Genomic DNA, 20,222 nt, shown 5'->3' on the forward strand with positions numbered 1-20,222 from the left:
AAGAACTGGCCCATTCTGATGACAATCTGTGAAGAAAAGCATGACAAAATAGATGGAACTATCACAGCCAAAGTAGGCAACATCAAACTTAAGGGAAAATGTAAGTGGTAGAATTCAGTATATTCCATTTATTTCCATAGCCTTGGGCAAACTGAAGAAAGAGTGCTGCTGTATTGCTGATGCTGTTGAAATTTTGGAAAGTACTTAGACATTGAAAAAAGAGATTGCAGGCAGTAAAGAAGCGGATGGATCAAGCACTTACTCCACCTAATTTTCCTGCCAATATTCTCAACCAGGGTAGATGCCTAACTGCTGAAGATCATATTACTATGACCTAGATATCTAAATATTCACCCATCAGTCATGCCAACCATAATAAATTGAAGGGCTGGAGATGAACCATTCGAGCAGTGAATGTTTGCAGCTGATCTTTTAAAAGAAAGTCACACCACTTAACTGATTTAAATCACTAGCCAAGCACTTGGAACCATAGTTTGTTGAAGTTCTAAACCAGCTTTTGACAGCAATAGCCTCTTCTGCAGGCACGGAGTATTTTCTTCATTTGAACTAATTCATGCAAGGTTGAAAAATCAAGTGGGAGTTAAAATAGGAAAACTTGTCTCTCTTTCTTCCAGGCTGTGAATAAGAAGGAAGGGGATCAGATCTCCTAGTTTAAGTTGGAAAAACTTTGGAAACAGTCTCTTGAAAATGAGACCGAGGGTAGGTATGTCTACACTAGAAACACTGTACTGTGGCAGTGGAAACACTACAGTGACAGAAGGGAGGGTTCTGTTGCTAAAGTAAATCCACCTCTCTGAGAGGTATTAGCTAGGTCATCTGAAGAATTCTTCCATCTAGCGCTGTCTACACTGTGTGGCTTAGGTCATCTTAATTATGTCTCTCTCAGGTGTGACTTTTACACACCCATAAACAATGTATCTAGGTTGGCCTAACTTTCTAGTATAGAGCAGCCCTCAGGTGAGTAGGAAATTAAGCTCAAGTCACTTTCACTTAAGCATATTTGAAATTTTTCCAGGCTCACCTGAAAGTTTTAATTAATTTGCTGCAGTTAATCCCTCTGTTCCTTTAATAAATCATTTAGCTGAAAATGTGAAACATCTTATGATAAGAGATTATGTATCCGAAACTTTAAGGTTGTTTTGTTTAATAAAAGTACATTGAGTAAAACTTTAATTGGCCAGTAAATAGGAATATATCATTCACCATTTTCTAACATACTAAAAATCTGAAAATATCAACCTATATAATTGTTTAAACAAATATATATAGTTATAATGTATCCTCCTAGGTAGCAAAAAGGTACCAGTCTAATGTAAAGGCTCTATCTAATTGTAAATAAACACATTTTAATGGTTATCAACCAATGAAAATGTACCTTTCTTTAGAAAATTAACTGAAGTACAAATGGAGAGGTTAATGAAAATCAATTATTTTAAGCATGATTTAAGTGACCAAGTGGAAAGCATAGGTTTTTTTTGTTTTTGTTTTTTTTAAATCAATCTACCCTGATAAATATTAAGCAACAATGGATCTATTAATAGGGTTTTGCTGGCAATTTGACAAACCATGCTGGTTAATTGATTACAGACCTCTTATCCCTTCTTAGCATCTGATATTTGAATATTAGATGCTGCATAACTACTTCCTGCTTACATTTTTTGTCTAAATGCTTAATACAATCAATATCAATTACAGACTTTAGGTCTAGGGGTCTAAATACAATTTCTATTACTTATTATATTCACTACCTGTATTTATTTGTAAGTCTGTATGAAAATTGAACATTAAAAATGCATGACTTACATTCTAAAACTTCTACACAATAAAATAACTTTTAAAATGAACATGCCTAAGTACACTTGATTGGATTGTAGTGATCTGCGCTGTGAAACAAACGGAATAATTTAACAGTACCGATATTACTGACTAATGCTGCAATTAACTGGCTAGTTTAATGTGCACCTATAAGCTCTACTGGATGGAACTGGAACTGTTTAACCATGTATCAAGCCCTGTTCTGCTAACAGAGAGTCTCCTTTAACTCTGTTAAGAAAAGCCAGACCAAGACGATTTGTAACCTACCCTTGCTACCACAGGAAGTTCTGAGTAGCCATAGCATATAGCATCGTGACACCTATGAACTTCTTTTTGGCCACGGATTAAAACGGGCAATAGTTATAGTATTGAAGCAAATTGTTACTGTTCAGGAAGAAAAGGGCTAAAATATGTTCATCAATTTATATTTTCAGAGAAAACTGGTTGATACATAATGAACTGCTTCTCCATGTGGATTTGCTTTCTTTTTTTATTTATTAGTACTTACTTCCTGGTTCCCTAAAAGGGGAAAGGTTGGGATGTGATGAAACAAGAAGTCTATGCTGTACATCTCCAAATTAGAGCCCCTGGAAGGACTAGTTACTGCTTTACAACTATCGATTTATCATCTTAGAAGTCCAAATAAAAGTGAACAAAGCTGACCCTTTTGCATTTTCCCTCTCTCTGCTATTCCACTAGACCATAGAGCATGAAGGCCGATACTATGACTGTGATGTGCTCCCTTTCATGGAAATTGGAACTGTGGCTCACAAATTCTACCTCCTCAACATTCGACTCCCTGTGAATGAAAGGAAACTAATTAATGTGGGAATTGGGGAAATAAAGGATGTTCGCCTGGTGGTAAGTGTGCATGTTTCATTTCTATCTTTGCTCTGGGCTCCCGTCTCCTCTAGAGTAGGTGTTTAATGTAGACTCACTGCTGTGTCAAAGGTGGGAGGATACCTGTAGAATCCAACCTTTATTGGGCTTATGATTTTACTGTGGTAAAGTAACCCATGACTGATGGCAAAACTCCTTCCCATTTCTCTGTTCTGTACAAAACCACAATTGCTCTATTCCCTAGTAAGAGTATAGTGACGTATTTTCTAAGGTCAGTCAACTTGTATAACTCCCACTGTCAGTGCAGCCCCTTTTCCCAATGGATCTCCCAATGGATCTCTTCTTTGACTGTTCTCTTCTAGCTATTATCCCTCCCCTTTCCCACCACGCTGACTTCGCTTGTAGGATAATTCACTGCTATTCTAATCGCTTTCTTGATTGACTCCAGAAGCCCGCAATTTTACTATGCCCGACTAACATTTCTCTATTGCATACAGTCTGGCTTTGGATCAGAGTTTAATTAAACTGGAAAAATATGCCTCCTATTACATGGCCACTCTAGGCATAGAACTTGAAATAAGGGATGAGAGGAAATAGGAGACCTAGAATAATAGCACTTGAAGAGGAAACTCTTTTAATCCTGTTACCTTTGATTTCAACAAATGTGTTAAGTGTCTTTGTCTATCCCCCATTTCAGTCTTGGATAATTTTGTCCATCAAGGTGCCGAGAGCCTAAAAATGGTTCTCCTGTTTACCACCATTTAATGCAGTAGAGCCGGTCTCTCTGCTCTCACTGTTTTGGCTTTTGATCGGAGCTATTTCTGGAGCAATGATCAATTTGCCTATTAGCTCCCAGTATTTATTGGGGTTACCATCATGTATGTCCTCATCCCTCCCCATTCCGCATTTAATATTAAGTTGACTAATTTTCATGTTTGAATAAATTAATTTTGTTTAAATGCGTGGCAACTTTTATTGATTAAATTGTATGAAAAAATATACCTATTAAACACCAGTACTAAAATAGTAGATTTCCAAATAACCAGAAATTGATAAAAACAGAAGTGGTGCAATATTTGCATTAGTTATCAGGAGTCCTAAAAATTCTACTTGAACTGAATGGTCAGGATACATTAAACAGCGGTGTACAGCTCTTTCCATTTTGTCAAACACTTCAGCTGTGCATTTCACAAGCACTACTCTTTAATGTTAAGTGGCTGTAGTTCAGACTATTGGAATTTCTATCAGGCCCTCTGACTATAACAGGATAATGCAAATCTGATCTTGTCTGTAAATAAGGAAAGTGAAATACTGTACAGCTCCCACGTTTAAACTTGTATCCTCAGGGTATCCATCAAAATGGAGGTTTTACAAAGGTATGGTTTGCAATGAAAACCTTCCTCACGCCCAGCATCTTCATCATCATGGTTTGGTATTGGAGACGGATCACGATGATGACACGCGCTCCTGTCCTGCTGGAAAAGTGAGTAGACAAGTAACTCACTGTGATCCAGACAACACATAAGATTTAGGCCAAAATGTATGCCTCATGCAAAGCCTGGGTAAACTGGCCATGTGCTAGATTGCCATCCCTGTGGATCCAATTTCCTTCCTTCCCCACTTTTTGCCAAGCCAATGTGGCAGCAGAGCTGCTCTTCAACCTCTGTTGCAGTCTTTGTTCTGCAGTAGTCTGTATAGCTGGGTCCTGTGTCCTGTGTGTGTGACTAGACCCTTCTGCCGTTCTCTCACAGCAATCATGGAGCCACAGAATTTGCCTCCCAAAACTTTTTGGTGATGCACGGGAAGCCCCTGCAGGGCTGTGTGGCAGACAGTGTCTGTACCCTCTGCGTCAGCTTCCCAAATTCTGATCTCCTAATGTGGCAGAAATGCCCTAGGCTGCTGCATCAGGGTCCCCTCTGCCTGTGGGTGCATGTGTAGGATTAGCACCATAAGAATTTGACTGCCCAACCAGTCCTTTGAAAACAGCAACTGGTTTTCCATTTTAACTCCTAAGCATGAGCTTTGTTTGAAATAGATACATTTCTTGCCAGTTACTGAGTCACCCTTCGTTAGTGGTGTCTCTGTGGAGACAGGATAACAGTACTGCTATGTGGGTGGGCCAACAGGAAGGTATCGTGGCAAAAAGGAGGAAACCTCTACTTCTTCATGAAGTTTGAGCTCCTTTGGCCTAGTCCTCTTGGTCCTTTCTTTGAAATAGAAAGGGATTCTGTTCTGTCTGCTTCTCCAGGGTAATCTTTGCTCTTGGGATTTCCATGACGTTCATAAACATCCCAGTAGAGTGGTTTTCCATTGGATTTGACTGGACTTGGATGTTGCTCTTTGGAGATATTCGACAAGGAATCTTCTATGCCATGCTTCTGTCATTTTGGATAATCTTTTGTGGAGAGCATATGATGGTGGGTGTGACTATAGAGTAAAGAGTATCTTGTTCCCTTTAGAAATCCGATAAGTTGTTTGTAGCATATGTGAATAAATGCTAGGGAGAAACTGTTACCAACCAGACTTTCACGCTGGTTTAGATGTATACATCTTAGCTAGGAAACGAGCATATCCTGCTTTAAAAACCCTCTCCCCAAGAGCAAATGCAGCATCAGTGGTTGCTTTAGACAAGCTCCCCTGGTGGAAACTAAATATTTGCAAAGCAACAACTTGGAGTGTTGTGCACATTTTTCATCAGATCTCTTCCTTGGAAATAGCATAGTGTTCCAGTGCCCAGACTGGCAGAACAGTGTTAGTCTATGGGCTTGGCTACATGGTGCTTTAGCCCACACCAGTGGGGTGTAAATTCTAAATCACACCAGCATGTCACACACTAACTGGCCCATGTGGACGCTTCTAATGGGCACTTAAAGATCCCTACTGCCTGTTAATGTACCACATAGACAAGTCCTAAGTTTAAGCAGAACTCCTCACCTGCTTTCCTCCGGATGGACACGCTGCTTGTTAATTTCCCACAAATAGAAATGTACAGATGCCCTCAAAGCTGAGAGGTTATTTATCAGTAATTCTTCTTTGGGAGTCACCTCTGTGCGTTCTCACTACTTGCCCACCTTCCCCTCTACTCAGAAGTCTGTATGACATCAGGACTGTGTGGTTTGGGAGAAGGAACAGAGGCAGTTGTTTGTGGGGGGGGAGGGATGGGGCGGGACTGCATTCCCATATTAGGGTAGGGCAGGGCAGGGGTGGGCAAAGATTTTGGCCTGAGGGCCACATCGGGGTGGGGAAATTGCATGCAGGGCCATGAATATGGGGCTAGGGCTGGAGCAGGGGGTTGGGGTGCCGTGTGCAGGAACGGGCTCGGGGCAGGGGGCTTAGGGCAGGGATGCAGGAGGGGTGCAGCAGGGGTTGGGGTGTACAAGGGGGCTCAGGGCAGGGGGTTGGGGTGCGGGGTGCCGCTTACTTGGAGTGATTCTGGGGTGGCAGTGGCACGCAGCAGGGCTAAGACAGTCTCCATGCCTGCCCTGGCCCCGCGCCACTCCCAGAAGCGGCCAGCACCACATCCCTGCGGCTGCTGTGGCGGGGGTGGGAGGCAGAGGACTCCGCGCACTGCCCTCCCCTGTGGATACCTCCCCCGAAACTCCCATTGGCTACAGTTTCCTGTTCCCAACCAATGGGAGCTGTGGGGGACGGTGCCTGGAGGTGAGGGCAGTGCAAAGAGCCCTCTACCCCACCCCCCCAAGGGGCCTCAGGGACGTGGTGCCGGCCGCTTCCAGCAGTGACGTGGGGCCCACGGCACCATGGGGGTGATAATCTTGTGGGCTGGATCCAAAGCCCTGACGGGCTGGATCCGGCCCCTGGGCCATTGTTTGCCCACCTCTGGGATAGGGCAATGATGTCTCGCTCTCACAAGCTCTTTCATATATCCCCCAATGAACATGGCTTCCCCGTGAAGTTATGCAGCTCGAAATCTGGGATGCCATATCCCACCATGGATATGCACAGAGCTGACACAAAACAGCACCTAGTAAGTAACCTCTTTCTTGACTTAGGAATGTCCTTTGCTATCAGCCTCACTGTGCGTGCATAATTCAGTCACTTTTTTTCCCCCCTTCCATAAATTAACTTTCTTTTATCATGGCTTGATTCATTAGGATCAAAATGAACGAAATCGTTTTTCTGGGTACTGGAAACAGGTTGGGCCCATAGCTGTTGGTGCCTTCTGCCTTTTCATCTTTGACATGTGCGAGAGGTAACGGAGACATTTTTTTCTCTTACACTCTGTAGTGATAATACAATTGTGCTCTGATCTCAGGTGCTGCCCTCTTTTTACAGGGGCATACAATTTTACAGGGGGATACAATTGATCTTTACACTGGGTCCATGTTGGTTTGCCTTTTTCTAATAGCTTTATTGAGACAAGGATTGAAAAGTTGGTACAAAGGCTTCGCACTCTTCAGGCCATTTGGGTCTCCTCATGCCAACACTGGTATTCACCAGCCACCTTTCTGTGCTCCTTGGGGAAAGGAATGGCAAGTCCCTTTTCCTCAAACTAGGTATTCAAGTCATTAGCCCCCTTATAACTCAATTTCCTCCAGGCCCAGAGTTCAATTTCTTAGACATCCCAGTAGCAATTTCCCCAATTTAAGTTTTCCCTTCCAGATTAGATTGCATTACTTAAAAGTAGACTTCTTACTGGAAAATGACTGAAAGTAAGAGAAAGAGATAAAAGATAGCTCTTTGCCTGCCTACACATAAATTCACAAAGCATGGAAATATTACCTGTCACAGGACAAAAAAAAAATTTTTTGACTTGTAGGTCAAAGGGTATATTGAGTAATCTCAGAAAGCTGCATTGGAACAGTGAATGAGCTTCCGGACAAAAATGCAGTAGACCTAGTCCTGTCTTTTTTTTTTTTTAAATGAGGCTCTTATCCAGCTCTGTACCCATTGTGGGCTAAAATACAATTCCTTACAGTATCGCTTCATTGGTACATGTCATCAAAACATAAAAGTTAGCCCAGTCTCTTATATTGTTGTATATGAAAGTTTCATCTTTTTCCTGTCTTAACACTTACATGGGGAAGATTTTTATTAGCTGTACCCTATCCATTTCTAACGAACGCTTTTTTGAAGCCAGGTGGAATCGTTATAATTCTGCATAATTGAAAAGGAGGTTTAATACTGTGCAAGTGACAAGAATTCCTTCTCAGCCAGTGTGCTTGACACCATAAACAATGCATATTTTAAAAATGCTATGACTTGCATAGCTGATACAAGTCACTTTGGGACACCCCCAACCCCCACCCCCACCCCCCAATGCTGACCGCAACTGTCCAACCATTTGCTTCACCATTTTTCTTGCAAAGAGACAAGAAGGCTTTTCCTTTGGCTTTTATAGTGCCGTGAAGTTGTGTTGGAACAGTTTTTGTAAGATTATGCATCCACTGGAATGTAAACTGAAGTTTCCCCACCCACCTCCAAACACACTCCCAAACTGCAAAATAACATTACTCATTTTTCCAAACTGTTAAGTTAGCTGTATAGGAATGTGTATTTTACTGTATCTTTGACTCTTTGCACGTGAATTCTGATTGCCCTGAATTCTCTCCTATTTTTAGAGGGGTACAACTGAAAAATCCATTCTACAGTATCTGGACCACAGATGTTGGCACGGAGCTGGCTGTATCCTTCTATCTGTTTTTATGCAGTAGCATTTATTTTGTGTTAGGTTTTTGGAGTGAGAAATACATTTTAGTAACTAAAAATTTCACTTTCTCAAAGTACTTATGGAACCTGATGAAAAGCCTGTTCACTTTGGTAAGATGGGACTGGGAAATTGGTTTCTGACTCGAATATAGTAGAAGATCCAGAGTCGCCTTTGAATGAACAACTTTATGGCTCTATAGGGGGACACTGCTATAAAATATTAGTGCAGTCTGTAGATTTTGCTGCAAGAATGAATTCTGAGATTAGTATTGAGATAATGGAAATGATTAGAAAAATTAGGATCTGCCTCAAACTGCAGAAAGTCTAGGAAATGGCACATCTTGAGTTAGTGATTCTAGAAAAAAATCCTGTTCTCTCTGAACCCTGTCTAAACTGCACCCTTTGTGCTGTTCCTTCTCCTGGTCTGAACTAGAGCTGTTTTTCTCTGGGGCAGTTCATTTAATTGCTGACACTTGGAAGCGTTGTCCTACAGCATTTATACAAATTGCTTTTTAAATTTGCCTGGTCAGGCTGGAAGTGCTTTCAGCTGCATTTAATTTTTATTACCAGGCTAAGATAAGGTAATGTGATTAGTTTCACTTCCTCAGCATCCCAGTCCTCTTACAGGAGTCTCCTAGATCGCATGTTGGTTGGTTATTACTTCTCGTCTTCTCTGCTAAGCCTCGTCTCTTTGTACCAGCGGAGCAGAAGTGACAATTCCAGCTTAGCCTTTTCAGCTTGCAGGAGTTTTAATATTTTATCCCTCGTTAACACCATTTTAAGTGCTTGGGGAACAACCGGAGCTTTGGCTCTGGGACTGAGCTGGGGAAGGGACCGTGAAGCACTCAGACAGAAGCTTCTATTTAATACACACTAGAAGCCTGAATTAGGATTATTGCAATAATTAGTTTACTTTTGTAAAGTTCTAATTACCTGGATAATATTTTCTTCAATCTCTTGCTTTGTCAAGTAGCTGTTTCCTTTAACTTTACTGCTCAGATGGCATTTATTATAGTTGCAGGAATCTGCCTTTGCCTCTACTTCCTGTTTTTGTGTTTTATGGTGTTTCAAGTGTTCAGAAACATTAGTGGGAAACAATCCAGCCTCCCAGCAATGAGCAAGGCTCGCAGGCTTCATTATGAGGTTAGAAAACCCTTGTTGGATTAAAGGTGTGCATGTACATGCACTCATTGCTTTAGTATTCCAAAAAGAAGGCTACTGATAATCTACCAGAAAAACTGTATCCACCCTCATTAGCTTTTTTCCATCGTTTAGAAAACTTCATATTTTACCAGCTTTCTCATGCTGCCAAAACCATCCTAATGTCAGTTCACAAAAAGGCAATCAACTTTTCTTCGTTCTGATGTTTAGCCCCCACCTAATGCTTTCAGTCTTCAAAGTACTTGACAAACACTAATCTGCCCAATGTACTCGTAGGCATTTACTCCCAATCCACTCTGTTTTTCTCTTCAGAGTGGTGTGGCCAGGTGGTAAAACCTTTTGAGATTTACTGATGTAAAGCACTATTATTACAGATGAGGAAAATGATGCAGGGTGCTCATGTGACTTGCCCAAACCACTCAAGAGAGTCTGCATCGGAACAGGATTAAAAATCCAGAGTTCCTGGTTTGCCATCCTCTCCTTAGGCCACGCTGGCCTCTGGTCAGAGCTGTGCTCATTCCTCTTTAATTGCTGTTGTGGAGCAGAAGGAGGAGCCAAGATAGAGTTGCAGTCAAGCCATGAATGCCTGTTGTTTTCTTGGTGATAAAGATTTGTGTCCATAAAACTTAGGTAGACAATGGTCTGATGAGTCAAATTCTGTGTCTAATCAGGTTGTTTGTGACTCATTAAAAGGTACATTACTTGTTCCAATAAGAAAATCTGGATTTTTGCAGACATTTCCCCGAAGTCTTAGCTCTTCTGTCATCTTTTTCCTTGAGTTAAAAGCACGGCACAGGTATTATGAATTTGTGTTGCAATAGAGCTTAGGGCTCCACTGCTCTAGGCACTGTGCAAACGCTTAACAAAAAGACAGTCCTTGCCCTGAGGCCTTCAGTCTTGCCACCTCAGCCCACCTGCTGCACAATGGCAGCTGTGCACAAACTAACTTGTAAAATGTCCTCACTCCCCCAAGGTGCCCGAGTCAGTGTGATTCAAAACTAACATAACTAAAATCTGTCTTTGTTAAATTCAAAACAGGTTTAAAAAAGCAAACAAAGTCTGTGATAAGCCCCACCCAAACCATGTAAATTTATGTCATTTGTTTGATGTCTTTAATCTACAATCCAACATTCATCTAGTCGCCTTAAATTCTCAGCCAAAGAAAATTAGATAAGGAAAGTTTGCACTCTCCTCACGTGAACTCATTACACTTACAGAAACAGAAAACATTTGTAAAGTAGATCACTCCTGGTATAACCTAACAAACCCTCATCACAGATATATGTTCTAGAAAGAAAGCATATCTGATTTATCAAGGAAGCCACAGACTATCAAACGTGCTGTTAATTTAATGAAACCTTGTTGCTTAAACTCAAGTGCCTCCTTCACATTAGCTCTAAGTAAATCTGTTTAATTTCACAGGAGCAAATATAACGGAAAGCAGTAGCAGTCAAGACCTCTACACCCCACACAATGTAACTGGCAGGAATGCAGACGTCTGGGGAACAGAGAATACTGGCTGTCACCAGTGTAGGACAAAGGAGCGAGTGGGTGGTTGTGGGTTTTGTGGTTTTGGACTAATCTTTTTTTCCAACTTCCATCTTGTAGAAGCCAAAAATTGAAATGGGATTGTCTGTTCCGTTACGATGACCAGTGTCCTCTTTCTAAATAGGGGCTGATTTTTAGGTTCAAGTTCTTGATGCTCATCACTCTGGCCTGTGCAGCAATGACTATCATCTTCTTCATTGTCAGTCAGGTGAGTGTGCTGAAACCAAACTGGGTATGAGAGAGTGCAGTATCCAAATTCCTAAATAGCCAACATATTGGTTATATCCTAGTTCAGAGGACACAGGAATGCATAGATTGTAGGCTGGGCTGGTAGTGTCTGCTTATTATTAAGGCTGCCTGATCTTTCCCATTATAAGACCCTGTTGTCAGTTGTTTAAGTTTGCCAAAAAGTTAACTGTTTGGGTTGAAATTTTTCATACTGAGTGTCTGCCTCAGGACAAAAAGAAAAGGAGTACTTGTGGCACCTTAGAGACTAACACATTTATTTGAGCATAAGCTTTCGTGAGCTACAGCTCACTTCATTGGATGCATTCAGTGGAAAATACAGTGGGGAGATTTATGTACACAGAGAACATGAAACAATGGGTGTTACCACACACACTGTAATGAGTGATCAGGTAAGGTGAGCTATTACCAGCAGGAGAGTGGGGCGGGGGGGAACCTTTTGTAGTGATAATCAAGGTGGGCCATTTCCAGCAGTTGACAAGAACGTCTGAGGAACAGAGCCAGAAGAGTACCCAGAAATCACCTACTACAGGACAGGCCCAACAAAGAAAATAACAGAACGCCACTAGCCGTCACCTTCAGCCCCCAACTAAAACCTCTCCAACACATCATCAAGGATCTACAACCTATCCTGAAGGACGACCCATCACTCTCACAGATCTTGGGAGACAGGCCAGGTCTTGCTTACAGACAGCCCCCCAACCTGAAGCAAATACTCACCAGCAGCCACACACCACACAACAGAACCACTAACCCAGGAACCTATCCTTGCAACAAAGCCCGTTGCCAACTGTGTCCACATATCTATTCAGGGGACACCATCGTAGGGCCTAATCACATCAGCCACACTATCAGAGGCTCGTTCACCTGCACATCTACCAATGTGATATATGCCATCATGTGCCAGCAATGCCCCTCTGCTATGTTCGTTGGCCAAACTGGACAGTCTCCAAGTAAAAGAATAAATGGACACAAATCAGACATCCAGAATTATAACATTCAAAAACCAGTTGGAGAACACTTCAATCTCTCTGGTCACTCGATTACAGACCTAAAAGTGGCAATTCTTCAACAAAAAAACTTCAAAAACAGACTCCAACAAGAGACTGCTGAATTGGAATTAATTTGCAAACTGGATACAGTTAACTTAGGCTTGAATAAAGACTGGGAATGGATGGGTCATTACACAAAGTAAAACTATTTCCCCATGTTTATTCCCCCACTTTGCGCCCCCCGCCCCGCCCCCACTGTTCCTCAGACGTTGTTGTCAACTGCTGGAAATGGCCCACCTTGATTATCACTACAAAAGTCCCACCCCCACCCCCGCTCTCCTGCTGGTAATAGCTCACCTTACCTGATCACTCTCGTTACAGTGTGTATGGTAACACCCATTGTTTCATGTTCTGTGTATATAAATCTCCCCACTGTATTTTCCACTGAATGCATCCGATGAAGTGAGCTGTAGCTCACGAAAGCTTATGCTCAAATAAATGTGTTAGTCTCTAAGGTGCCACAAGTACTCCTTTTCTTTTTGGGGATACAGACTAACACGGCTGCTACTCTGACACCTGCCTCAGGACACCTTCCCCCCCCCCCCCCGCCCCCAAATTTCAGGCAAAATAGTTTAACCATTTGCAATATGAAGGTAGTGGTGGTGTGGTGGGGGCGGGTTTCCATGTTTAAAAAAAAAAAAATTCTGGTGACCTTTTTCTTTGAAAATCTCTCTAATATGTGAAGATGCAATTATAGACTGGGTCATAATACATGTTCACAAGGGGGCCGAATTGAGGTTGCATAGGAAACCTTAATTGGAAGAACAGCCATACTGGGTCAGACCCGTGGTCCATCTGGTCCAGTATCCTGTCTTCTGACAGTGGCCAATGCCAGATGCCCCAGAGGGAATGAACAGAACAGGTAATCAAGTGATCCACCCCCATATTGCCCATTCCTAGCTTCTAGCCAACAGTCTAGGAACACCATCTCTGCCCATCCTGTCTAATAGCCGTTGATGGACCTGTCCTCCATGAACTTGTCTGGGGTGTGTGTGTCTGTGATTTTTTTTAATTCTGGTGTTTAACTTTTGAGTGCTTGATTTTGCAGTCTTAAATGCTCTAACTGTTTGTTTTTTTGGGGAGGAGGAGGAGAGGAGAGAAAGCGAGAGCATGTTCTCTTCCCTCTGAACGTGGATTTAGCCTATAGATCTAGATATATAAGTATAATAAAACTATAGGGTATTGGGCTATGTTTTAAGTTGCACAGGTAAAACACCATGCACCCTCTTGAAGGCCTACCCCACAATATTCTTCTGAGAATAAACCCCTTCACTCTCCTGACCGGTTCCCAGGACTACAGCCTCCCAAGATGACTTTCCATTGTTAAGATGTTTTATTGGCCTCAGGTGTAAGGCAGCAATCACAATTGTACATAGACATGCAGGCTTTAGTTGCAGAAATACAATGAATACACCCTTACAAGTTATAAAATAGTCAAACTCCTTTCTACTTTGAAAGTAGAGCTGTTCTGAAACCTTTTTGTCTGAATTTTCTAAAGAGTAATGCTCTTTTCCCAAGGAAAATGTCAGTTGTAGGACAATTTCAGTTTTGCTTGGGGGGGGCTTCTTTTATATAGGGGAAACTGAAAAGACATCTCCCCAGCTAGGCACTGGGGTGGGGGGGACTGAGAGCCCCAGTTCTTTGGCTGCAGGAATTGGGAGGAGCGGGTCAGCTTCACTGCAGGCAGAAAGCAAAACTGATGATGGGCAGCTGAAAGATTCGGTTTTGGGAGAAGCAAAATGGAGTTTTCCTTGAAATCCTTTCCTGTGAAAAAAATTTTGGATGTTTCATCTCTGCTTGTGGTGCAAACTTTTTCAAAAAGGTGAAATTTTTCACACAAAGGGATTTTATTTTCTTGCCAGTTTTACTGCTACTGTTGAGTCATGCACAGAAGTACCCTCAGACATACTATGTTAGGGAGTCTAGTCGCTGTGTTCCCTTTGCATATGAAAACAATGCCGTAGTCTGATTGGCATGGTAAGATAACTCTGATCTAAAAATCTGTTCAGTTGAAGCAGTTGGCTTGAAGGTCTACCTCAAATCGGGCAAATCATTTTGTCTGGTTACTTGCATCAAGTTTGGTATTTTTGTTTGTTTAAAGACTCTGTTCTGCCACTGTCTCTTTTTCTTTAAAGCAGAGCACCTTGTTTTCTATGGGGAATTCTGCTTTAAAGTCGATGGTAGGGTATGGCCCCAAATGACTTGTTAATTTGGCTTTTAAAATGGAAGGCAGTCTTAAGGTGCACAGCTCATGCATTTCATTGTTTTCAAAAGATTAATATTAAATTACTGTTTTCTTAACTCTCCATAGAGTCTCCTGTCTTTCTCTTTATATCTGGAACTAGTGCTATCAGCCATAGGTCTCTGCCGTAAGACAGAAGCAGTGAGACATGTTGGATGCCATTAGATCTTTGCATTATTCATGCTGTTTTCTTCTATAAAAGGTTTATTTATAGACCCTCTAAAGTTTTCAGACATAGCTAGTCTCCCAGGTACTGCTTGAATATGATTATCCTCTCACTAAAGTCTTGAATGACTGGAATGATCTAACGTGAATGTTCTGAGATTACATTTTGTTAGTTTTTTAAAAAAACAAGGATGAATAAAGTTTCTAATGTGAATCTTGTTGCATGTGCCATTCCTTATAGACTGGTGGCAAAGGAAGAGACTTTTTAGTATAGGCTTTACTTTGATGTGTTTGTCTGGACATGAATTGTCCATGTACTTCATTCTGTCTTAATTTCAGATTTCTATGTAGCTGCTCTTAGAAACATATTTGCTTTGTAGGTGCTTGCTCATTATAGGAGAATTCTCTTTACCTATCTGTCCCTATTGAATCTCTGGCTTTCTCGTGGACAGGTGACTGAAGGCCATTGGAAATGGGGGGACTTCACAATACAAGTGAACAGTGCCTTCTTCACTGGCATCTACGGGATGTGGAACCTTTACGTCTTTGCTCTTATGTTCCTATATGCTCCATCACACAAGAATTATGGTGAAGATCAATCAAATGGTAAACTGGGCTTTGGTGTGGCTCTTAATTGCATATGAATACTAACCTGAAATAGCCTGGGGACAGCATTGTGTAGCTGTGGTGGAGGAAGTGAAAGACAAGGCTGAGGAATGGAACTAAATAGTTTGTTTACTGAGTTTACAGTTGGTTTCCTTGGAATATCTTTCAGTGGCACAGTGGCTCTTCAGCATTAGCTCATGTAACAGTGTTTGTTTTGGACTGAAACCACTGCAAGGGAACATTCTTCTCTTCAAATGAATCTGACTACATGGAAACCCTTCGTAGTCCTCGGTTTTAGAAAAGCTTATTCTTTCCAAAACCCAAACTCTAGGGAAATTTAACCTGGCAGTCACTCTCTAGTTCCCAGGTCCTTCTTTGTGCATCAAGCTGAAATGTAGCTTTGTATTTCAGGTGACCTGGGAGTAAGTAGTGGGGAGGAGCTTCAGCTCACCACCACCATCACCCATGTGGACGGGCCAACCGAGATTTATAAGCTGGCTCGCAAGGAGGCTCAGGAGTAACTCCTGGAACACCTCACTTGGGACAAACGCAATGAAGTACAATACACAGATTGAGACAACAGCCTCCTTGAGGACACATCAGAAGTAACTCTACAACTGCCCAGTATTTATAGTGTGTTCACTGAGCGGTGGCACTAAAATAGAACCTCTGTAAACTCTCTTTAATATAGTATATTATCTCTGGGGGAGGGCAGGATATGTAGTCTATATTTTACGCAGACACGCTAAATGAACACTAAGGGTGCAAAGTGAAACCTTCAAGAGTTAAAAGCCAGGATTAATGTTGCCTGCGGAACCTTAATTTGAATACTTGTGTGTATGCAGGATGATAGTCTTTAATTACTGGGGTTTTTACACAGGACTCCTGCCTCATTCAATGCACAAAATGGATAGTGCTCACTTAAGAAGAAGTATTTAGTATTTTGTTTTCTTAGTGTGCAATTTCCTCATAAACACACAGAAAACGCAAAATTATATTCTGTATCTAACCATATTGACACCCTCTCTCCCTACCCCCCCAGTTAGGTCACTAGCAGGGTTCAGACCTTTAGATCTGTAGCACAGACCTCTGCCACTTAAGCTAACAGTGACTGGTAGCAGTAGTAGGCTGTTACCTGATGTGTGAACTAGGCACTAAAGACGGGAGAGATGCACATTTTACTAGTAGGTTTCACAGCTATTTGCTGACAGAGGAATGTAGAAACTCTGGACTCCTGGATTCTTTTCCAAGTCCTGGAGGGGAATATACTCCAGTGGTTATAGACCTTTCTGCCCTTGTGTCCCGCAACTTTTTTGTATCCTCCTATCTGCCCCACACCCATTGGGCTCCTGAACCCCCTTCTCTCCCCACCCCTCCTTCCTCCATTTCTCATTCCTCTGCATTCCAGTGATGGCTCCTTCTCATCCATGATGCCTGGGTGTCAGGAGAGGGAGCAATGAGGACACAGGAGAGACTGTTTCCGTCCTCTGTTGCTGTGGCACTGGGCACAGGATCCTGCAGCAGCTGGGAGGAGCAGTTGCAGGGCAACTCCTACTCGATGCCTGCAGCACTAGCATGGAACATACTCAGCAGAGATGGAATGTCTGGAGAACTTAGCTGCCAAATCGGCACTGAACATGTGAGAACCAGTATTTTTCAGTGTCTCGTAACTTGGCCAAACTTCCTAACCAGCTCTTAGACTCTTTGGGGAGTTTAGCTCTGGCAATGTCTCATCCCTCTGTAGAGCTTGGTCCATGCAGAGGATGACAGTCTACTGCTATCCATTGCTCAAGTAATAGAGGTTTGTGCTGTGAACCTAAAGGTTCCAAATCTGCTGATGACTCATGCGTAATAAGTCTGTTCGTCACTGAGGTCATGGAAGTCACAGACTCCGTGACTTCCAGAGACCTCTGAGACATTCTCTGCTTCAGCCCGAGGGGCTGCAGGACTCTGGAGCTGACAGCCAGTGGGGCCCTGGCAGGGTTCCAGTGACAAGTGACAGCCTTGCATGGGGAGAGGGGGTCACTTCGGGCAAATGGCTGGGGTGTCCCATTTTCTCTTTGGGAAATGTGGTCACCCTGCAGCTCCCAGTTGCCATGGACAGAGGAGGGCACAATCATTTTTCAGTTGGCTTTTTTCTTTTTTTTTTTTTTTTAAAAAGCCTGGTAAATCACACACAAACTACAGTATTGCTAAGGTTGCAAAGTCAAGCACTCAGTTAGGAAATGCCAGTATTAAGCTTGTCTGTGTAACCTTAATATGACTCTCTTGGACATACACATTATGATGTATTTTTTAATTAATGATCTCGCACTATTTCCTGCTCCCCATAGGCCCCCTCTGCCTTATCCAGTGCAGAGGATGGACCTGCTGTGGGGATAAGTCAGGGATGTGCAGTGAAGGACATTGCTGTCTGTAGCATCCCCATCACTAAATGTGCGTGTTTCAGTTTCTGGCTGCTCACCTTGAGATACCTAGGACCGAATTTTCAGAAGTGCTAGGTGCTCCAACTGAAATCGAGTGGTGCTCTGCTTTGAGCATAGATTGTAAAGTGCTATGAAAATGCCAAATCTCCTAAAAACAAGGCTCTGGGCTTCTCAAATTCGGTACCAAAAATTAATGGAACTTTGACAATTTTCTCCATAATTTCTGTGCCTCAGTTCCCCATCTTATTATTAATTTTGTATCCAGTGCAGAGTTTGGATGGGTTTTGTCAAATAGAGCCTGGACCCACATTGAGGAGAATAAAAGAAGATATTGAATAAATATATGCTCACATAATGAGACAGGGGTCCTCTGGAGAAAATATAGATAAGCATATAATTAAAGACTGTAACATAACACACATATTCCCAAGGGGGCAGAGCACTTCCATTCTCAATTCTGGCATTTCACAACTTTTAAAGGCTTGACTCTGCAACCTTAACCTACTTTAACTTTAGTTTTTTATCTAATATCTATGTACCTAGAATAAATTCATCCTGATTTCTTTTATAGTATAGTGTAACATTGCATGTTGTAAAGATTGATTTACAAAAGACTCATTGCAGCTTCAAAACCAAATCTCGTGTGTCCAACACTAACAAGTCTGTTATGGTGTAGATATCTCTTTATATTTGCTAAACTACTAAGTGCCACTTGCACACCAGAAATAGCCCCTGGGTCTTAGTAAATTGTTCGTTGTATGTTCCCTTTTTACAAAATGCTTTAAGCAACCTGGAAAAAATGTAGTTTTGTTAATTTAAATAAAATATACAATATTGTGGGTTTGTTGTTGGTTCATTGAGTGAGGAGAAATTGTAGCCTTTTTTGGGTGTCTTTTTATGGTTTGTCTGCTGAACTACAGTGGATAGACCAGTGGGGCAGAACTGTGCTTTACTGGAGACCTGAATTTCCCACCAAGCCACTTAGTTCTTGGTGATATCTTTTTGGCTTTCTAATCATTGTATTTCTTATGAAAATGCAAAACTGATTTTTTGGAAGCTGGAATTCTTTTTCATAGCTCGTTATGCAGCAAGATGGCTAACGTAAGCAACTTGTCACTTCAAATGTGATGAGATGCTGAAAAGCAGTACTTCAGTAGCTGAGCTCCTTCTCTCTTTAATCCCTCACTTTAGAAGCAGTTACGTTATCAAAGTAACTTAGGTCTTACTTACACCAGGCCAGATCCAGTGCTTTTTGAAGTCAATGGGAACTGAAGCGGGGCTGGTCTCAATATCACAGGTATTTGGCATTGGACCCTACAGCTAACTGGAATCCCCCTTCTGTTTCCTTGTACTTCAAACCGACTTTCCTAACTAGTTTGGCATGTACATCTACCAAGGGGTGTTCTGTGAAGGGAAAGCTAATGTATTCAATGAAACAATTTGAACGGACTGTTGAACTTATGGGAAACTGTCAGAAAGAGTGAGTTCCCTTGGTCGGAAAGTGTTCAGAGCTAAAACCAAAACCTACCTCCCTGATTGGGCTTTCTTGCAATAGTACCCTCCCTTTCCTACTAGTGTCCCCAAACACTCCCAAGCCTGCTCCTTGCCAGCAGGAAATGAAGCATGAGGTGCCCTTGGCAGTTTTACTTGCAGGAGGTACTTGGCTGTTACAGTGTTTGTGCCGCAGGGAGAGCATTTCTAAACACAGAGAGGCACCATGCTCATGTTACATGATTTCAGTCTCACATACGCTGTTCTGAACCCTTCCTATGCCATCAAACAGCACGGAGCATGAGCAAAAGTGCTGCTCTATGATCACTTTAAAAAAGCAAGCAAATCTGCAGAGCTTTCTAAGTACATGCTGCCACCTTTATTCAACAGAAGAAGGTAAAGTAGTTTTAACACTATCCTAATTAACAGGCTATATAGGAATGACTAGCACCAGGGTACAAACTTCTGTATTGAAGTTTCTTAGGGTACTTCATGGCATAGTGTCAGCTAGGACTGGTTTATGCTGGAAACTTCCATCGGCATAGCTACATCTCTCAAGGGTGTGAAAAAATCCACACCTCTGAGATGTAGTTAAGCCAACCTAACCCCCAGTGCAGCTGGGTCACTGGAAGTTGTCTTCTGTCAATCTTGCTACCACCACTCGGGGAGGTGGATTAACTACAGCAACTGGAGAACCCTTCCTGTCGGTGTAGTGAGGGTCTACCCTGTAGTGCTAGAGCAGTTCAGCGGTGGCACTGCAGTGTGGCACTGTAGCATTTTAAATGTTAACGTAGCTTCAGACGTAAGACCATAGTTTGTTCAATACCGGCAAGATAGCAGGAGGCATGAACTGTGCTGTGAGACTTGTGCTTCTGGAAGCACCTGGAAAGGAGGTGGAGTCTTGTTTGCACTTACGCCATGAGCAGTAGCCATTATGCTTCC

General features: G+C 42.2%; 1 protein-coding gene across 2 annotated transcripts in view; it reads left to right on the plus strand.

Moving 5' to 3' along the window:
• WLS (Wnt ligand secretion mediator) overlaps nt 1-18,628 on the plus strand; it is a 65,040-nt gene extending 46,412 nt beyond the window's left edge. The window contains exons 4-13 of one of the 2 annotated variants that reach the window (XM_027825870.3): nt 2,536-2,697; nt 4,023-4,159; nt 4,925-5,093; nt 6,590-6,661; nt 6,789-6,886; nt 8,256-8,319; nt 9,343-9,486; nt 11,177-11,260; nt 15,210-15,363; nt 15,775-18,628. In XM_027825870.3, the coding sequence (XP_027681671.1) occupies nt 2,536-2,697; nt 4,023-4,159; nt 4,925-5,093; nt 6,590-6,661; nt 6,789-6,886; nt 8,256-8,319; nt 9,343-9,486; nt 11,177-11,260; nt 15,210-15,363; nt 15,775-15,884 (1,194 nt within the window). In that variant the 3' untranslated portion in view covers nt 15,885-18,628. The remainder of the gene's footprint in view (nt 1-2,535; nt 2,698-4,022; nt 4,160-4,924; nt 5,094-6,589; nt 6,662-6,788; nt 6,887-8,255; nt 8,320-9,342; nt 9,487-11,176; nt 11,261-15,209; nt 15,364-15,774) is intronic. The other variant, XM_007063429.4, reaches the window with a different exon arrangement.
• Nucleotides 18,629-20,222: the final 1,594 nt, after the last annotated feature.

This window comes from Chelonia mydas, chromosome 8 (assembly GCF_015237465.2).
Source record: "Chelonia mydas isolate rCheMyd1 chromosome 8, rCheMyd1.pri.v2, whole genome shotgun sequence".
Lineage (NCBI taxonomy): Eukaryota > Metazoa > Chordata > Testudines > Cheloniidae > Chelonia > Chelonia mydas.